The following is a 19,365-nucleotide window of genomic DNA, read 5'->3' as shown; positions in this document are numbered from 1 at the left end:
TTATTTGATTTGTGATGAGTTAGCTGGCACCATTTAAATGAGAGTTGATCATCTGCGGTTTTGTCGGTGGGTACTTGAAAGCAGCAGCAGCGAAGAGGGAGGGAAACCCCGTAGTACAACACAACAGCGCCATTCGGTAACTGTTACTGCAACAGTATCCAAAATGGCAGGAGCTGATGGAGACGATTCTCTCTACCCTATCGCAGTTCTCATTGATGAACTGCGAAATGAGGATGTTCAGGTAATAAGATTATTTTTCTTTTGAATCGTATTTTATGTTGTACGGTAGAAAATTGAGCCGCCTTTGGTGTATTTTCTAAGCCGGACGTCTGAGTGCTACCTAGCTAATGTTCCCGGTCAAGGCCTATCAGGAATTTTCTAACCGGGCGCACCCTGGCCAATCCAACTGGTTTGGTGTCATGAGTTACGATGCTAAATGTTAATCTGGAGTAGCCCTTGACATAATTCTAACTGTAATTTTAAGCTAATAAAATGAATTGGGTGAGACGAGCTAATCAGGTCATTGGTTTAGCCACTCGCGCTTTAACGTAGCATCGAGCAGTAAGCTTCGGCTAACGTTAAAGTTAGCAATGACAACAGCAGAACGTCCAAGGCCGCAGTGGGTTGAGCTCACTGTTATTAGCTTATGTATTCCCCATAAACTAATGTAAAACTAGCATTTATATTAAGCTGCTTTATTTCATCACGATTTATAACGCTAGCTAGCGTAACTTCCCGTAATAATTGTCTAGTAGATTCGACTCGGCTTAGCAGGGTGTAATGATGCTTATTCATTCACACTGATTGTTAAGTTGCGTAAGCTTTATTATGAATGCTACTTTTTTTTTTTCTTTAACTTTGACCATTTTGTTTACAGTTGCGACTGAACAGCATCAAGAAGCTGTCCACTATTGCTTTGGCCCTTGGTGTAGAGAGGACTCGCACTGAACTCCTTCCTTTCCTCACAGGTAATAAAGTCAGCCCTTTTTAGTCATTAAAGTCAGCTGACTTGTGACACAGCAGCTATATATTTTCACAAGGTTGTCGCATAATAAAAAGCTTTAAGTGTTGTACTTTTGACCAGTCCAAGTCGTTGCAATAACTGTTAGGCATGGTATAAAATCTTTCACCAGAATATATGCTTACAAGTGTTTCTGTATATGCAAGAATGTCAGTTAGAATAATGACCTCTCTTTCACCGTTTAGACACCATCTATGATGAAGATGAGGTGCTCTTGGCCTTGGCTGAGCAACTTGGCAATTTCACCATGTTGGTGGGAGGGCCAGAGTATGTCCACTGTCTCCTGGTGAGTTTTGTGGTATCTAAGTCCCTGGAGAGTTGATGTAAATATTTGTTTATTAAGCTATCACATTTTGCCCCGCCTTTAAGCAGTAATGGTGAGCCTGCCACCTTTGCAAAAACAATTTTCCTGGATAAATCCTGTTAAGTGAAATGACTATCACATCAATTGTTTATATCAAATACTGTGTTTAAGCACTGAAGGTAAAACCTAAAATTGGCACACTATCCACCAATTATACGTAAATTTTACATCTCCAAAAACTGCATCAAAATATCTTGGATGTGTGAATACATGAAGAATAAAGTATAACCCTATTCTCTCTTGACACACAGCCGCCTCTGGAGAGCCTAGCAACAGTGGAGGAGACTGTAGTCAGAGATAAAGCCGTGGAGTCTCTGCGGAAGATCTCTCAGGAGCACTCTCCAGTTGACCTGGAGGTCCATTTTGAGCCCTTGGTCAAGCGATTGGCCAGTGGTGACTGGTTCACTTCTCGCACATCTGCCTGTGGCCTCTTTAGCGTCTGTTATCCCCGTGTCTCCAGCACGGTCAAGGCTGAGATCCGCCAGTAAGTGACTTTTTCGCAAAATGAAGAAAGTTTTGAAAGTGCTCTTAGTCTATGCAGTATTTATGACATTTAGGAATGTTTTTTTCCCCAAAAGTAATCCTACTGTGATTGAAATAAGCCTCAAATAAAGTTTGTCTCTGCAGTTAGTTTTGTGTCCCTAATAGAATTTATGTTTGTGGTTGTCTCCTATAGGCATTTCCGCACTTTGTGCTCAGATGACACTCCTATGGTGCGCCGTGCTGCAGCATCTAAACTGGGGGAGTTTGCCAAAGTCCTGGAGCTGGATTATGTAAAAAGTGACATCATTTCCCTCTTCACTGCTCTGGCCTCTGATGAGCAGGTACGCGCACTTGTCTTCCTCCATGTTAAACTAAACAGCTGTTGCACCCCACATCATCTTACCTTTCACCTATGTTCTACAGTCCCTTCTATTTTACTGTTAAACCCAGTGATGGTAACACTGATCCCATTACCTTTCTACATCAGGACTCCGTGCGGCTGCTTGCAGTGGAAGCTTGTGTCAGCATTGCCACTCTGCTGCCTCAGGAGGACCTGGAGACCCTTGTGATGCCAACCCTGCGCCAGGCTGCAGAGGACAAGTCCTGGAGGGTTCGCTACATGGTGGCTGACAAGTTCTCTGAGGTAAGAGGCTATCTTTTGTCCATTTATCTTCCTCCTTTCCTTACTGTAATCCTGACTAAATGTTAAATTAAAAATGACAATTCAGAATCAAGTTGTATTTAGAGCTGCCTCAAAGCTGTCCAGTTCTTAAGAACCATTAATCTTCAACGATATTGATGTCTGCACATTTCAAACAAAGGCTTAATGCCAAGACTCATTCATTTCCCTTCGCTCACAGAGTGGAAATGATATTGTGTGGGCACATTTTGCAAAACTGAATGACGCAGGAAAACATTATAAATGTTAGCACATCTGAGGGCAATGTGGTCTATTAAATATATTAAAGTGGGTTTTTTTTTTTGATAGTTTATGTGTGAGTTCTGCACCCCTTCAAGTTAATACCAGTGTATCTGCGATCTCAAGTCAAACTTCACATTAACAAATCTATTAATATTAAAGACATACTAGCAATCGAAGATTTTTATCAGATTTTTTGCCGGTCAAATTTACACACATGCTGCACATAGCCACATGATGGTCCATCCCAGGTCTGCTCAAGATGGGACAGATGGTGAGTTGGTTCAGCCCAAAATAACCTATATATAACATGGAGTTTACACGCCGGGATGTGTTCAGCTGTTGACATGCAGTTTACCTGGAACCTGATGATTTTACCCTTTTAAAGTAAAGTCTGGCTTTAATGTTTTATTGAAAATCAACTGAGGTGTGGCTCTGCTGTTAATACTGCTGCTGTTTTTGTTTATATATTTAATTGAACCTCTTTCTCATTATCTGACACACTCACATGGATCCTGCTATGTGTTTCAATCTGTGGGGAAAAATAGGAAATAGTAAATTGAATTAACACAGTTGATATATATTATTAAACTAGATATGACCAAATACGTAGAGCAGAGTGAAAAAACTGTACAATCGTTGAGTGCTACAAATCACTATTAAAATGACATGAGAGTTGATATTTGCTATGTAAGTAAAGTGCTTTTTGATTATACTAAAAAAAAAAAAAAAAAAAGGTCATATTTAGGAAGTTAGAAAATATTATAGGTGAAAAACAGGATATGAAATTACTTTGTAGTACCCACCAGTGTTTAACTGTGCCACTGACAAATATTTTTATCAGTATTTTACTTTGAGTTGACTTCAGTGAACTTAAAAGTTCATCATGTAAATGTTTGTATGCTGTCTTAGAAAGAAAATCAGAATCGGCCAAAATCAGAATCAGCAGGTCAGACTTTTAAAAAAAACAAAAAAAACAAATCAATATCAGCCAAGAAAATTGCAATCATTGCATCTCTAATCATTACCCTTTTTGAAGATCAATATCTAAATGAAAATAAATGCTTTGTAACACTATAAATATTGCCTAATTTCAACTCCTATTTAATGTTGAGCCAGGATCAGGCTGCAACAATTGCTAACGGAGTTATGGTTTTGCTGTTGCATATGTGGCTTTTTGTTAAGATTATTGCTGAATGGAACACACTGACATTTTGACAAATGTGCTCATGTACTCACTCATAACTATTTCATAGATCAAGAAACACCAGGCAGATACCAGGCAGGCGTGTGAGAAACTAAAGTAGAAATTACATTTGTCTTAATTTGGTGGAAATTGTGTGTAATGTAATTCTATGGTTTAGCAGTGATGTTTGAAACTACACTTGCAAACTAATGCAGCATACCATTTTGTATAACTTGCAAACAACAGATGAAGTTGTTTAAAGTTTTTCATCTTTGACAGAGTTAGGCTTACTGATTCCGTGAATTGCTTTCAGTGTTTGTGCTCAGTGAGGCAAAACATGTCCCAGATCCATCACTTTAACAGGATCCAGAGATGAACTTGATAATAAAATCGTCATGTGACTATGGGTTTCACAAAAATAAGTGTGTTTTCTCAAATGTTTGTGCTTAAGTCTTAACTGAAGTGCAGCAATGAAACGTTTGGAATCTTTTCCACCCAAAAAAAGATAGTTAGATGGATAGATAGATGATAGTTTAATTAAGTCTTCTAATGCTCCTCCTTCAACCTGACAGACTGGAGCTGAAAATTGAGTGCATCTGACCTATTAAATTAATTCAGGAAAGGCTATTTTCTTTTTATTGCCAATCTTTGAACATTATTCTAATTAGGGCTGCAACTAACGATTATTTTCATTATCGAGTAATCTGTTGATTATTTTCTGGATTAATTGATTAGTTGTTTTGTTCAAAAAATGGTGAAAAATGTTGATCATTGATATTCAGTTTACTGTCATAGAGGACTCTGGACTAAAGAAACATAACACATTCACATTTGAGAAGCTAGAATCAGAAAACTTGGAAATAAAATAATACAAATAATAAAAATTTCCTTTTTAAAAAATGACTCAAAACAATTAATGATTATCAAAATAGTTGCCAATTAATTTAATAGTTGGCAACTAATCAATTAATTGACTAATCGTTGCAGCTCTAATTTTACTGATGGTCAAATGCATGTTGTTTAAAATGCTTGTTGATGCTTCTCATCTCTTGCACCAATATACTGTATTCCCCGTCCCTGGTCCTATTTTCGTTAAGCGGTCGCACATTACATTCTCTGTTTTTGGCTTTTTTTGTTGTTGTTCAGCCAAAAACAAACACTGGAGCTTTTCTTGCACATGCATCGAATGCATCTATGTAGTAGACCAACACGGACCCTCGACTGTAGTATGTATGGAACCACAGAAAGCATGAATTGGCCTTAAGTTGCAGAATATTTGAAATGCAAATAACTGGACAATTTTATTTATTTTTATCTTGGCATTTAGTGTTATAACAAGTAATATAATTCAAGACTTTATATTGACATTATAATGTATCCATGATGCTGCACAATTGCAGACAGTTAAGAAAAGTAGAACAACATATTTATATGACACAGTAACCCATTTAATGTTTGAGTAGAGCATCCTTAACTGGGTTTCTGTACTCACAGTCCTTATCCAGGCTGTTGTAATACATTCAGGACTTTAGTGCGTGAAGCCATAACCAGGTTTGTTGAGCAATTGGGGTAATAGCAGAATGCTGTGCATGTAAGCATACTCATTGTTGTTAGCTGATTGCCCAAGTTGATGAAATGGCAGCTCCACCTTTGATAGTCAGAAAAGCTTCTCAGCAAACAGAATTCATATTTCTTATTAATCGCTGAAACCACCAGCTGCACACACATCCACCTTGACCACAATTTGTCAGCATTTCCTTCACTTCACTTTTACATCAGCTAAAATGTCATTTCAAATTGTAAGTCAAATAATTGGTAAAATCACCTGTGTTCATATCTTTTTATTACCCCCGTTTATTCTGTCTTGCTTACTTCCATTTCAGCAATATTTTTTATTCATTTATTATCTTTAAACAATATTAGATCCAATATCGGAGCCATTTTCTATATTTTTAATATCCAGTGTCTTTTTGTATTGATATTTTTTTCACTTGTGTGGATATTGAGAGAAGTTGTTTTCTCTCTGAATGTAGCTCCAGAAAGCAGTGGGTCCAGAGATCACCAAGAACGATCTGGTCCCGGCCTTCCAGAATCTCTTGAAGGACTGTGAAGCTGAGGTTCGTGCCGCAGCAGCCAACAAAGTCAAAGGTGAGTCCATGGGTACACATTCATTAGTAAAAGTATGAATGCCTGATGGAGACTTTGCTGAAAAATGTGAATTGCATAGGTTAAACTGAGCAATGCTTCAGCTTCTTGTCCAGACTGTTCCATATTTTACCGACTGTACTTTTTTCCTTCTTGTTAGAATTCTGTGAGAACCTCCCAGAGGACAATCGTGAGCAAATCATCATGACTCACATTCTGCCGTGCGTCAAGGTAAAAAAGAAAAAAAAACTTCTCTGTCTGCCACTTTGTGGCATCTCTCTGGCGATTCACTTTTCAGTTGAACTTAAGACTCTTTGATTTGTTGTGTTATTAAGAGTGGAAAAAGACTAGAGGCATGTCTTTTTATAGTCTTACCCAAAGCATTTATGCAGACATGTGGTGGTGTGACATCCGCTTAAAGGAAACCTGGGTCTTATTTTTGTAGTTTTGGCTGTTATTCCTTTCTTAAGTGATTACTTATTCACCAGCTCGACTGCTAATATCATGCAATGCGTTGACAATAGGGCAAGCAACAGAAGTAGTCCAAAGAATCACACACATTTTAAACAATCTGTCAATTTAATCAGAATATCTGAACAGCCCATATGGATATGAAAGTGAAAACCCACTAATGTTTGCTGTAAAGTGCACATCGAGTTATTTTCTTCGCCTCAGAGTTGGTTTCAGTTCTTTAAGTGCTGCAGTGTGTGTTGGTCAGCCAGTATCATTTGTTACTGCTGGAGAACGCTGCTTCGCTAACATTAGTCTTTGAGTGACGGTGTAGAAAGTTCACAATATACTCATTAAATCAAAAAATACTCACAACCGCTGCCTTTTTTCTTTTCTTTTTTTTGAAGATGATCTAGCGTGCGCGCACTGTCGACTGTCTGTATGTTCTACTTCCCTCGCAGTTGACTTCTGCCTTTTGTCGTTCTGTCAACATTACATTATTAACTAACATTTAGAAAATCCATTTTTGACATTTGTTAAACAATCCAGAATTGTCCACATCGCAATGTTTCTTAGAATCAGTGCTGCTTTTTTTTTTTTTTCTCTCCCAACTCTGGTAAAACCAGGGTTTTCTTTACAAGCAGTGTTATTTTATAACCACTAGTGCTGCTTGCCCGACTGACTTTGTATTTCCCCAGATTTTTCCCATATCTTAACTCAGCTGGTGACTAGAATATATTAATTGATAGAATGATGATTTAAAGCTATGGAAGAAAAGTATCCTTCAACAAAATCTTGGATGAAACGGCAAATTTTCTTGATTTCTAGTAAATGATGAAACATGTTAAAGTTGGCATCATTTACATGCTAACTAAAGAAGAGATGGTCTGATATAACCTGTAGAAACATCTACCTATAGATGCCCAAAACTCTTAACCGTAACCACAACCGGCTAGAAATGAATGTATGTTTTGTAGGGCTGTTAGAAAAGTCAGGGTGAGGCATTTGAATCTGTCAGTGTTGTTCAGATTTTAAACAGCAGATGGCACTGTTGTTTTTGTTATATCAAACTGTAAGTTAAATTGTAGCGCCACCGATTAAAAATTATTATATCATTGCAAGTTGTGTTTTTTTATTTTTATTTTTTTATATTCAATAATGGAGGCAGACCAGAGAAATTCCAGTTTGTAAAGGGAACAGATTAGTGTTGCAAAGGGCCATTCAGCTTATACTGACAACATATTGACAGTGGGAACAAAGTTATACAGGTAGTAATAAACTGACAGACCAATGTAGAGAGGTGTGGAAACAACAAATAGTACCAATCAAGACTTGTCTGGTACTGTGGCACTTAGTACTTACACATTGCATACGTTTCCCCATAGGCTCGGTAATGATTTGATTGTGCAGCATGTTGTTATGGATTAGGAGTAAAAAGTATGTTCTCAAAAGCGCTAAAAGTTTTAGCCCTCAATGAGTTTCTACTAAAACCTTCCATATGATACAGGAAGAACATAACAAGAAGAAAATAACAACAACAATAATAACACACAATATTTGTTAATCCTGCATTATTTGGTATCAGTTATGTTTAATATGATCAGAGAATGGGGACAGGTAATATCCATTTTCAAAATTATGCCATTTTGTTCCTGTCTACATCATATTTGAAGGTTTCAAACTACTGTACTTGACTGCAATGACTGTTGTCTACACTAGTATTAAGCCCACTTTACTGTGTATTTACTCCCACATAGATTACAGCCCTCCTTTTCTGTAGTGTGTTGTGAATATGACCAACAGCAGTAGTCTAGATGTTTACTTACGTACTTGCTTTCTTAACTATTTGTTTGTTCTAATCTCTCTGTCTCCTGTGTGTCCCGTCCCTGACCAGGAACTTGTTTCAGACACCAACCAGCATGTGAAGTCAGCCCTCGCCTCAGTCATTATGGGCCTTTCGACCATCCTGGGCAAGGACAACACAATAGAGCACTTACTGCCTCTTTTCCTGGCTCAGCTCAAGGACGAGGTAAAGGAAATGCACACTTGTGATTGCTGGACGCGATTTTGTTTCCCCATTTTCTACACTGCTGGCTTTGGATATCCTTATGGGGGTCTGTGTTTGATCAACTTCCTTTGGCCTTTAGTGATCAGCACATCTGAGACAGGTTAAAGCCACTTAGCTGCACTCACCAGATATACCTAGCTGTCTCCTGACCTGGTAAGAGGATAATTCATGCAGTTGGCAGCCAGACTGAGACCTTACAATTAGAAGATTACATATTTGTGTCTAGAGCTGTTACAGTAATAAAATTGTAGATGCAGTGGGCTTTTATAATTGTAAGTGCAGTGGATTGTTGGAATCTGTGGCTCTGGGCTTTAGCTAAGGAATGTCCGTGTACTTTCTTTTAACGTAACAGGTTCATCTAGAGCGACAATGGCCCAGTCACATCTAAAGTCCAATGAATACATTTCCATGGAACTCATTTGCATATTGAGATTAGACATGAGTTTGGCAGGTTAGACACAAAGGAGTTTGGCAGGTTGGACACAAAGGTATATAAATGTTTTGGAAGGCTTGAAGCTGACAGTTCTGCCACTGCTCTCCTTAGTCCTATTTAAAGATGGCCCATTTTCCTCACAGCACAAAACAAGACCAGGAGTGTCTAATTTGATTACAGTCCAAACTGACAGCTTTGACTCACAAATTTCAATAATTCAAGACACAACTGTCTGAGGACAGTTTTGAATGAATGACATGTCTGAAGAACGTTCTCCATCTTACTCCCCTTAAGAGATGAATTATTGCAACTTGTTTCTGTGCCTTATTTGGCTGCTAAGTTAACGAGCCTGGCAGATGGTGGCAAATTATTGTGCAGTTTTAGGTGTCGGGTTTTTGGAATACGCGGATGAAATTTTGTTTTAGCTCTTCCCATTGTTAATATCCTGTCTAGATAAGAACTAAAGCACATCTCCATTTAAGGCTCTTGGATATAAACCTGGGTTACATTATTCTGGACAACAGTACTTGATCTAATCTATTTTGTTTAGAGTGACTAAAGTAGCTTGGCTTGTCCAGAGCCAAGAAATTTGTACTTTGAGAGAGTAAAAAGCAGCACTACAATTGTCCAATACAAGGCTGAAAAAAAGTTTCTCTTTGCTTGACATTATAGCAGATTTATGGTAAAAATGTGTCTAATATTTGGAGGCTTACTTGTAATAAAGATGTGCTGCCATTAGCTTAACTTATTCATTTCAATGATCCTCCTTTCATAGTGCCCTGAGGTGCGTCTCAACATCATTTCCAACCTAGACTGTGTGAATGAGGTGATTGGCATCCGTCAGCTCTCCCAGTCTCTGCTGCCGGCCATTGTGGAGCTAGCAGAGGACGCAAAGTGGAGGGTCCGCCTAGCCATCATAGAGTACATGCCCCTGTTGGCAGGCCAGCTGGTGAGTCTCTGAAAACCAATATAAAATATGTTTTAAAGGTCTTCCTAATTAGTACCATGCATTGAAGCAGAATATATATATATATAGATATAGATAGATAGATAGATAGATAGATAGATAGATAGATAGATAGCAATGTGCAGACAACCATACTTCATCAGGCCTAATTTAACTGTAGGCGTCCAGGAAATTGCTCTAACTACGTTGTGTCCTTGTTCCCTCAGGGAGTGGAATTCTTCGACGAGAAGCTCAACACTCTTTGTATGGCCTGGCTTATTGACCATGGTAAGGACTCTCATGGGTTAAAATTTTCCGAGTAGTTACATCAGACATCAGCAGATATAATAGACTATGTGTACTGTGTATAAAAAAAAAAAAGCCACTAAATGGCATGAAATTAATTCCCAAACCACCTTTCTGGGAAAAAACTCTCAAATCCTTACTGCTTCATCCTGTGTCACCATTATAATGCAGTAGCCCTTTTCTGAATATCATCACACACAAATCCGGGTATATCTGCTTATTTTTCATTATACACTTCAGCAAGGTTGCATTAATTGTCTCTACTATTGTATCTGACTTATTAATTTTCCATATCCCAGAGCATCATTGCTCTCACTCACCGACAAGTCTGCAGACAGTTCTCCTCCTCTGATACTGTATCATTAACAGGACAAAGAGAGGCTCGAGTAGAAGGGGAGGAATTGATGAGCATATGGGGTGGTGGTGAGAAAATTAAGAACTAAGGGAGGGACGAGACATGGCAATTCGCAGATCTCTGCCAACATATAAATGTTAGTAAAAAGGCTGTGAATAAGAACCTTCCTTCTCTCTAGTTCCATGCACAGTACGCTGTGAGGAGGGAAAGAGCATGGTGACACACAGAGTGAGCAAAGATAACTTCATCCATTTGCACAATGGTTTGACAAGTGGTCATCAGAATCTGTGTCACTAGACACCATAGTATAAATTAACTGACCTCTCGTGCTGTTAAACTTTCTGTATGTTTATCTCAAGCTACTTAATTTAACATTGTTTCTTGCAGTGAAATTTATATTGAGATAATGGAGTTAAAACTCACTATTGTAGGGGGGAATCTCACAATTCAATTCTGATTCTATGGTGTCTGATTTTGATTCAAAACCAATTCTCGGTTGAATGAATAGAAAGGGAGCACAATTTTCAGTCTCTTACTTCAGTATACTGCCAAACCATTCACTGGTGTCCTTATTCCACTGAAATACATTATGTGACATAACTGGCAATTAAGATAAATGGTCCGCAGCCCTTTTATTTAAAAAAAGTTCATTGCAGTAATTAATGGATTAATTAATTTGAAAGCATCTTACAGTCTCCTGCCTGTATGAGAATAACAAAATGAGGGGGAGGAGTGCTCCGCTTTGTTAACATAATCAGACCTGCCAACCTGTACGCATTTTGACATCAAAGTACGCTGGTACGATTTGTCACTCTAAACTACACAAAACCTGGTGACGCCTGTTAGTTCAATTCATAAATCTATGGATCAATCATGCACATGCAGTACTCAAGTCTAACAGCAACAGGCAGCAGCTTGTAGCCTGCTGAAAAGCAACAGAAGAAGAAGAAGGGTTCGACCAATCATAGCACCGGATTCAGTGGCGATATGGTCCATATATCCATGATATAGTCATGATTGACAAATACATAATGACATTACAAGAGACTGCAAATTGAAAGCAACATGTCACTGATTTTAAACCTCTCGATCCCCCTTCTCACTCCAGCTGGCTTTTTCCTCAACTGAGGACGCTACTTTTAACTCCTTTGTAAACATAAACGGACTGGGGTGGATGGGGAAAGTTTGAATTGTGTTTAGTTAACACAGAGCTTCCAACTTTGGGAAAATATTTTATGTTAATGTCGGCAGAACGTTACGTAATTTGCATGCTAGCTTGCTTGTTCATCGGGCATTTAAGGTGGCAAAGTAACGTTCGGATATATTGTTCGTATGTTGTAGATTGTAAAATGTGACTTTTTCATAGTGTATATTCATAATTATTGTTGCAGCCAAACCCGTAACCGTAATATGAGGAGCAGAGGCACGATGGAAAAAAAAGGGTTAAATAACAAAACGAAAAAATGTAAAAGGCAGAATGGGCCTGTGGCCTGCTAGGTGTGTGTGTGTGTGTTTGTGTGTTGGCACTGTAGTCTATAACTTTGCCTACTCCAGGAAAATTTCAAGGAAACACCCCCTCACTGCAAATTAAGCACAATATTTAAGGAGGGATGTGATGACTTCTACAGTTTCAACAGCAATGTTCATATTCAGCCTGTATTATCATTAGGTCATCATACCATTGAGTTATAGCCTTCCTGTAATGAGAACTGTTGTATTAACCAGCTCTAAAATATTTAATCGTAGGCACAAAATAGTCTTTTTAGGCTGGTTTGGGATTTACAGCTGTACTGTCATCTTTTCAAATTAGCTGAAAATCATATTGTCAAAAATCAAATTGGCGTAAAGTTTGATTATTGTGGAGGTGTAAACAATATAATTATATAAATGCAGCAGTAGTTGTAGGTTAGTGTGTAGCCTGAGTGAAATTGTGTTCCTTGGTAATCTGTGTTTAGACAGGTGAAAGACAAATGGACAGACAGGCATAAATGACCAACTAACAGTAGTTGCATCTGCACGTATTTTTGTAAAAAATCTGTCATTGGTATCAAGAATTCTCATATCTGTGCATCTCTCACATTTTTGTCTTGTTTGACTGCTGCATGTGTGCACTTGATGTACACATGTCATGTGTATGTTTGCAAATTATGTACAATAATTCATTGTGCGAACAGCAATGATTTGCATCTGATGCATCTAGGTCGCGGAAGTGGTACTCAAAAAATTCGTCCAGGGTTGGCAGGTATGCATTATGTCTCTAGCAGTGGAGAGCAGCGTCTCTGCTGCACCGTTAGCTCAGGGGAAAGACATCGCTGTACAACACGCTGAGCGTGTGCAGAGTTTCTGAGGTGAAACAAACCAACTCTGAGGTCAAGAAAATAACTCTGTGCTCAGTCTGAGTTGTTTAATGCTGCAATGTGTTAATGTTAATCTCTGAGTGTCATAAAAAGTTCACAATATACGTCACGTTTGTCTCACAAAGGTAATTATTTAGTAATTAAATCTAAACATGGTTGCAACCGCTGCCTTTTTTGAAGATGAACTACAAGATAACTCTAGCGAGTGCACGCTGTGGACTGTCTGGGTTCTTCACTGCCCTCGCAGTTGACTTCCGCCTTTTTTGTTTCATCATCATCACGTCATTAACATTTCGAAAATCGATTTTTGACATTTGTGAATCAATGTAGAAACTTCCACTTCTGCATCGCAATCCATGCAAGCATCGATCCCACCCCCACAAAGTTGGGTTACTGTGGGGAAGCGTATATCTGAACTGCTTTACCCTGGGCCTTTGTGCCCGGGGCTCATCTCCCTATCTAGCAGATCAGAGTGACTTGAGAGACAATCATCCATATTCAAATGCTGGAAGAGTTGTATAAGCAAAGAGCTACACAACACACCCTGCTCTATTTTATAACCAAGAACGTTGTCTTATGCATAAATTTTTTCCTCAGAGTATATAGTGCTCTCTTCATTGAGTTTTCCAATTAGAGAGAGACGCGCGCTATTGAGGACAAAGGGCCAGCTGGGTTACATCATTGGAATGTTGCTGGTGTGAGTTTCTCTACGTGTGTGTGTGGCTGTGGCTGGGGTTAGGGCTGTGCCACCCTTACATAAGCCCTTCAAAGAAAGACAGGACTACAGAAATCAGCCCCTGAATCTTTGCCTCACTGACACTATTGCAAAGAACTCCTCTTCTATCATTATAACACATTCACCATACTGATTTGATTTGAAAATTTTCACAGTATGTTCAACCAGGATATTAAGTAAAAATATTTTCTAATCTTAAGATATACTGTACTGCCACTGTGAGATTCTATTGAATGTTTTTTCAAGCTGTATCATCCAGTGTACAAATATATTCTGCGCTTAATTTTTATTAAGGCAGCAGTCATATAGTCTACATAGGTTTTATTTCGGACATCCTGGCATTTCACAATTGCAGACTTGCCAACCTGTACGCATTTTGCGTAGCAGGTACGCATCTTGACATCAAAGTACGCTGGTACAACTTATCACTCTAAACTACGCAAAAAGCTGGTGACGCCTTTAAGTTCAATTGTGCACATGCAGTACTCGAGTCTAACAGCAAGAGGCAGCAGTGTCTAGCCTGCTGAAAAGAAGAAGAGTTCAACCAATCACAGCACTGGATTCATTCCCCCCAGGTTGTTAAACGTGAAATTTCATAGTACTGTATTCATAATTATTATTGCAGCCAAACCCATAACCGTAATGAAAGGAGCAGATCATGACACGATGATTAAAAAGCGAGTGCATGTGTTTCAGAAATAACATCACGTAGAAAGTTACCGGGGTGTGTGTGTATGTTGGCACTGTAGTCTATAACTTTTCCTACTCTAGGAAAATTTCAAGCAAAGGAAACACCCCCCTCCCTCGCAAATTAAGTCAACATGTAAGGAGGGATGTGATTGCTTTTACGGTTTCAACAGCCATGTTCATATTCAGCCTGTATTGTTATTAAGTCATCATACCATTGAGTAATAGCCTACCTATAATGACCACGATTGTATTAACCAGCTCTAAAATATTTATTTCTCCATGGCTACGAAATGGTCTGTTTAGGCTGGTTAGGGTTTTACAGCTACATTGTCATCAAATCATACATTCAGACATCAAATTGGCTTAAAGTTTGATTATTGTGGAGGTATAAACAATAGAAACTATATAAATGCAGCAGTAGTGGTAGGTCAGTGTGTAGTCTATGTGAAATTGTGTTGTAAGCTATGTTTAGGCAGATGAAAGACAAATGGACAACTAAATAAATGACCAACTAGCAGTACTGTCCTCTGCAGATATTTTTCAAAACAGGCTGCTATTGGTATCAAGAATTTTCATATCAGTGCATCGCTCACGTTTTTGTCTGTTTGGTACATGTAGGCAAATGAACTGTAATACGTATGTATGCAAATTATGTACAATAATTCATTGTACAAACAGCAGTCGTTTGCATCTGACGCATCTAGGATGCTGAAGTGGTACTCAAAACATTCGTCCAGGGTTGGTACATCTGCAATTGACAAATGCTACATTTTGTCTACAGAGAATTATCACTTGGCTGTGTAGATCAGCTTTACAGACCTTTTTATAGCGAGGTTCAGCTCACTGTTTAGTTTTTCTAGCCCGCAAATTTACTGTTTTGGTTTACTTTCACCACTCTCATAATGTCTTCAGCTGCAGCAGCACCCAGCACAGTATAGCAGTACACTACCTGCCCAGCACCAAATAGCAAACAGTTAGTAACCAGCTGGTGAAAATAGCCAAGCTTTGAGTTGGTAGAGACAAAAATGGAACTAAAAGAGTGAATGTTGACTAGGTGGCCACAAACAAGACTCAAAATGAATGATGTTGCCCCGCAACTGCTGGATGAGAAAATAATTAGCAACTGTTGGCTAACAAGTTTGCCATATCAGCTTAAAAGGTGATATGTTATTGTTGTGTTCACAGCCCCTAAAGGGCCAAAACAAAAAAAAAATAGTTTTATGCTTAAACATTGCTGAAACTTATTAACTTCTGTAGCACACACTTGAATTGAAGCAGCAGGTTTCTATGGGGAAGAAAAAAACATGAATTATTTGAAGTGCATTAGAAAAGCTTAAACCTCCTGTAAGCAGTTTCATTAGGTCAATGTTGTCTGTTCAATAAACATAAAATGATACATTCTTGATTGCCAATTTGTTGGATTCCCTTGCAGTTCACGTGTGTGCCAAATTAATTAATGTCACTGTTGTTTTCTAGTGTATGCCATCCGTGAGGCAGCTACCTGTAACCTCATGAAGCTGGTGGAGAAGTTCGGAGCCGAGTGGGCTCAGAACACCATCGTGCCCAAAGTGCTGGGCATGGCCAATGACCCCAATTACCTGCACAGGATGACCACTCTATTCTGCATCAACGTGAGTCAATACCATCAGCTCCCAAAATCCTGCTCTCATGTTTAGATCCTTGGAGTAACTTTGAAGGATGTAACAACCCATTAATGAGACCCATTTTTCCCCAATACCATTCACCAGCTTTTGTCTAAATCTACATGAGTTCCCTTTTTCACCACATTCATATTTTTTCTGTAAATGTAACTGACTTGTCATCCTTGGTGACCACCTCCGTTGTGTGTCTTAGGCTTTGTCAGAGGCTTGTGGCCAGGACATCACCACTAAGCAGATGCTACCAGTGGTCCTCAAGATGTCCAATGACCAGGTGGCCAACGTACGCTTCAATGTGGCCAAGTCCCTTCAGAAGATCGGCCCCGTCCTCGACAGCAAGTACGTTCAACATCAGATGCTTCTCTCCACAGTGACAAAGATGTGCTGCTGTGTAGAAATCGGACCCGCATTGAAAAGTTGTTTAATAATTTCCCTCCTCTGTGTTTGTCCCCAGTGCCCTTCAAACAGAAGTGAAGCCAGTGCTGGAGAAACTGGCCACAGACACAGACATGGATGTCAAGTACTTTGCCCAGGAGGCTATCAGTGGTGAGCATTTCTCTTCTTTTTTCCAGTGTGTACAAGCTTAGTATGCTATGTATCTTCAAAACTGATCGCTCTCTCCTCTCTACACAGTTCTGGCCCTGGCATAACCAACCCAACACGGCTAAACCAGACAACCACCCGAAACAACACCGCAACACTTTTACAAGATATTTATTGATGTTCAGGAACAACTGGTAAATGTATAGAGAAAGCTGTTAACAATTGTTTTATCCTTTTTTTTTTTTTTTTTTTTTTTTCTTTTCTCTGTTTTTTTCTTCTTCTTTTTTTTCCTTTTTTTTTTGACTGTACAATGGTAGTCCATGTCCAGGCATAGCACAGGCTTCTTTGTTAACCTTCCGCTTTGCTGTAAATGGGTGCTTTAACAAAGGCAAAATGTGATGAAATTGCATTAAGTGGTGCATGCTGACTAATGTGCTACTGTACTAGCTAGGCATCGCTAATCACAACCCCTCTCACATTCCTCCCTTTTTACATCCTTGGCCACTGTTGTACTTTAGCCACAGTCATCACAGCATACCACATGTCTATGTTCGCTACTCAGTGCCCAGCGCCGTGCTAGCTCTCTGCACTTTTCTCCCAGTGCTAGACTTAAACTTTGAGCAGCAGATGGTGCAACAAGCTGTTTATTTTGCTGAGCTTCCTCTCGAATCAGCCCTTTGATCGCTCTCTTTTCCCAGAGACACTGATGTGGCTACCCAGAGAAGTGATTGAAAGGTCTGTGCGGGTCTATAAGGCAGTCTCTTTTTGCACCAGACCAAACCTGTTGTGTCTCTTAAATGCTTCACAGGGTTTTTCTGTACAACGAAATAATGGGGGTGTCCATTACTGCATGTAATCTGATGAACTCTCTCATTGATTGCATGTACTAATCAATCTCAAATAGTGTCCTTTCCCAACTCCATCTACCAGACTAACCTTTCCCTCTACACAGTTTGTTCTCTGCAGCAACACAGATTGAATTGGTCAAACAAATGAATTACCTCGACCCAAAGTAATAGGGACCAGCTCAGTCGTAAAGTGTTGCTTATAATTATCCCTACTCCAAATCCTCGGTGATTTTGTTGATGTACAAGGGTGGGAAAAGTAGTGTGTCAGTTGCGATTTTATTCTGCAGTATGCTCTCGGCATTGCTCTTAATTTTTGTGCCAATGACTTTGATCAGCGGTGGTGTTTTCTTTTAGTATGCCTGGGTAAACAGTTTTCACCTGTCCTGTTCTGTAAAGAGACGTTCTTTTCTGTAAGGGACACTTTTCCTTGGACGTTTAATGGGATGGTAAAACTAAATTGACTACAGCTATCAGGTTCGTTGGATTTATGAAACCGCGGCACTCCTTGTGTCCTCGAGCCACCTAGTTTCCCCATAAGTCTATGCTAAGTCCTCCACTGTGTATGAGATTTAGAAGCATAAGGTCAGTGTACGATGCTTGCTAGTGGATCCATACACGATGGAGAACAAGTGCATGCTTTCAAAGAAAGTGGGATGGGGGACATCGAGCATGTGTATGTAAGACTGCATAATGTTTTATTATGGGGTGGGAGCTGGGATGGTTATGGGCGGGTTGAATAAATGTATCGTCTGTGTTGAAAAAAGAAACTTTTGTCTTTCCCTGAACTACTCCCGCTGTTCCCTCCTTCCCCCTCCCCTCTCATTTTGTTCTCTTGAATAAACCTTGATTGTTGATTGTCCTGTATCACGAAGTCTGTGCTTTTATTTTTATTTTGAAATCTCTTCACAATTGGGATGCTGTACTACTGTATCTTGATCTGAATAAAGTAACACAAAGGAACCAGTGTAGCCTTCTTTTATAACTAGTTACAGCTTCAGTACATCAAGACCTCTTGGCACTGTAATTGCCAATTTCTTACTGCATGATGATAAGCAACAGGAAATGATATCAAAACAACTGCTTTGTTTTATTAGCAGTTAAAATGATTTGACATGAGATATCAAACACAACACAAAGTGCAATTTATATCCAATTGATGTAAAAAAAAAAAAAAAAATTAAAAAGATTCCAACCAGCTAACATAAAAATCCCTTAACATTAGTAAAATCACTCCAAGTCAAACATAAATATATACTCATACAGTTGCATAATTGCAAGTTTCCCATGAGTCATACTTTTTCCTACAAGATTACTGTAAATAGCTGTTTTGACAGTTTTACAGTTGAAATCATTGAAACAGCAGTTAAAATGAAAGTGCTGGAAGAAATTTGTGTAAACACTGAGTCTCATTGAAGTATTAGTTAAGTAAAAGTACTGATAGAGTTGAACTCCTTGAAATGGAAGTGCAGTAACTGAAAGCAGATGAGCTCTGTTAAAGGATACAAGATGAAAGCAGTTGAAATATCAACTGAAGCGCTTAAAGCAGTTGAAGAATGAGAACAGCAGTAGAAATATAATTTAAAAAGTAAGAAGAAAGTAGTTTTAAGTTGAAAGATGAAAACAGTTGAAATGTGTTTACTATAACAACTGAAAGCAGTTGAATTGTCATTTGAAGGGTAAGAGATGAAAGATGATGTAAGGCTGAAGAGTTGGAAGCAGTTTGGTGAAAGATGAAAACAGTTGCAATGTCAGTTGTAACAACCAAGATGTAGCGACTGAAAGCAGTTGAAGTGTCATTTGAAGAGTGAGAGTTGAAATGTCAATTGTAGGCTGAAATTACATGTAAGGCTGAAAGCA

At 38.9% G+C, this 19,365-nt stretch overlaps 1 protein-coding gene across 1 annotated transcript; it reads left to right on the top strand.

Moving 5' to 3' along the window:
* Positions 1-94: 94 nt before the first annotated feature.
* Positions 95-18,372, top strand: ppp2r1bb (protein phosphatase 2, regulatory subunit A, beta b). The gene is made up of 15 exons (XM_042414001.1): positions 95-241; positions 878-968; positions 1,207-1,307; positions 1,637-1,869; positions 2,062-2,209; positions 2,356-2,511; positions 6,007-6,121; positions 6,279-6,349; positions 8,463-8,597; positions 9,845-10,018; positions 10,243-10,303; positions 15,936-16,090; positions 16,314-16,456; positions 16,572-16,663; positions 16,751-18,372. The coding sequence occupies exons 1-15, from the start codon at positions 164-166 to the stop codon at positions 16,765-16,767; spliced, it is 1,770 nt and encodes a 589-aa protein (XP_042269935.1). The 5' UTR covers positions 95-163; the 3' UTR covers positions 16,768-18,372.
* Positions 18,373-19,365: the final 993 nt, after the last annotated feature.

The sequence above is a fragment of the Thunnus maccoyii genome, chromosome 6 (assembly GCF_910596095.1).
Source record: "Thunnus maccoyii chromosome 6, fThuMac1.1, whole genome shotgun sequence".
Classification (NCBI taxonomy): Eukaryota; Metazoa; Chordata; class Actinopteri; order Scombriformes; family Scombridae; genus Thunnus; species Thunnus maccoyii.
This window is presented reverse-complemented; position numbering and strand designations above follow the sequence as displayed.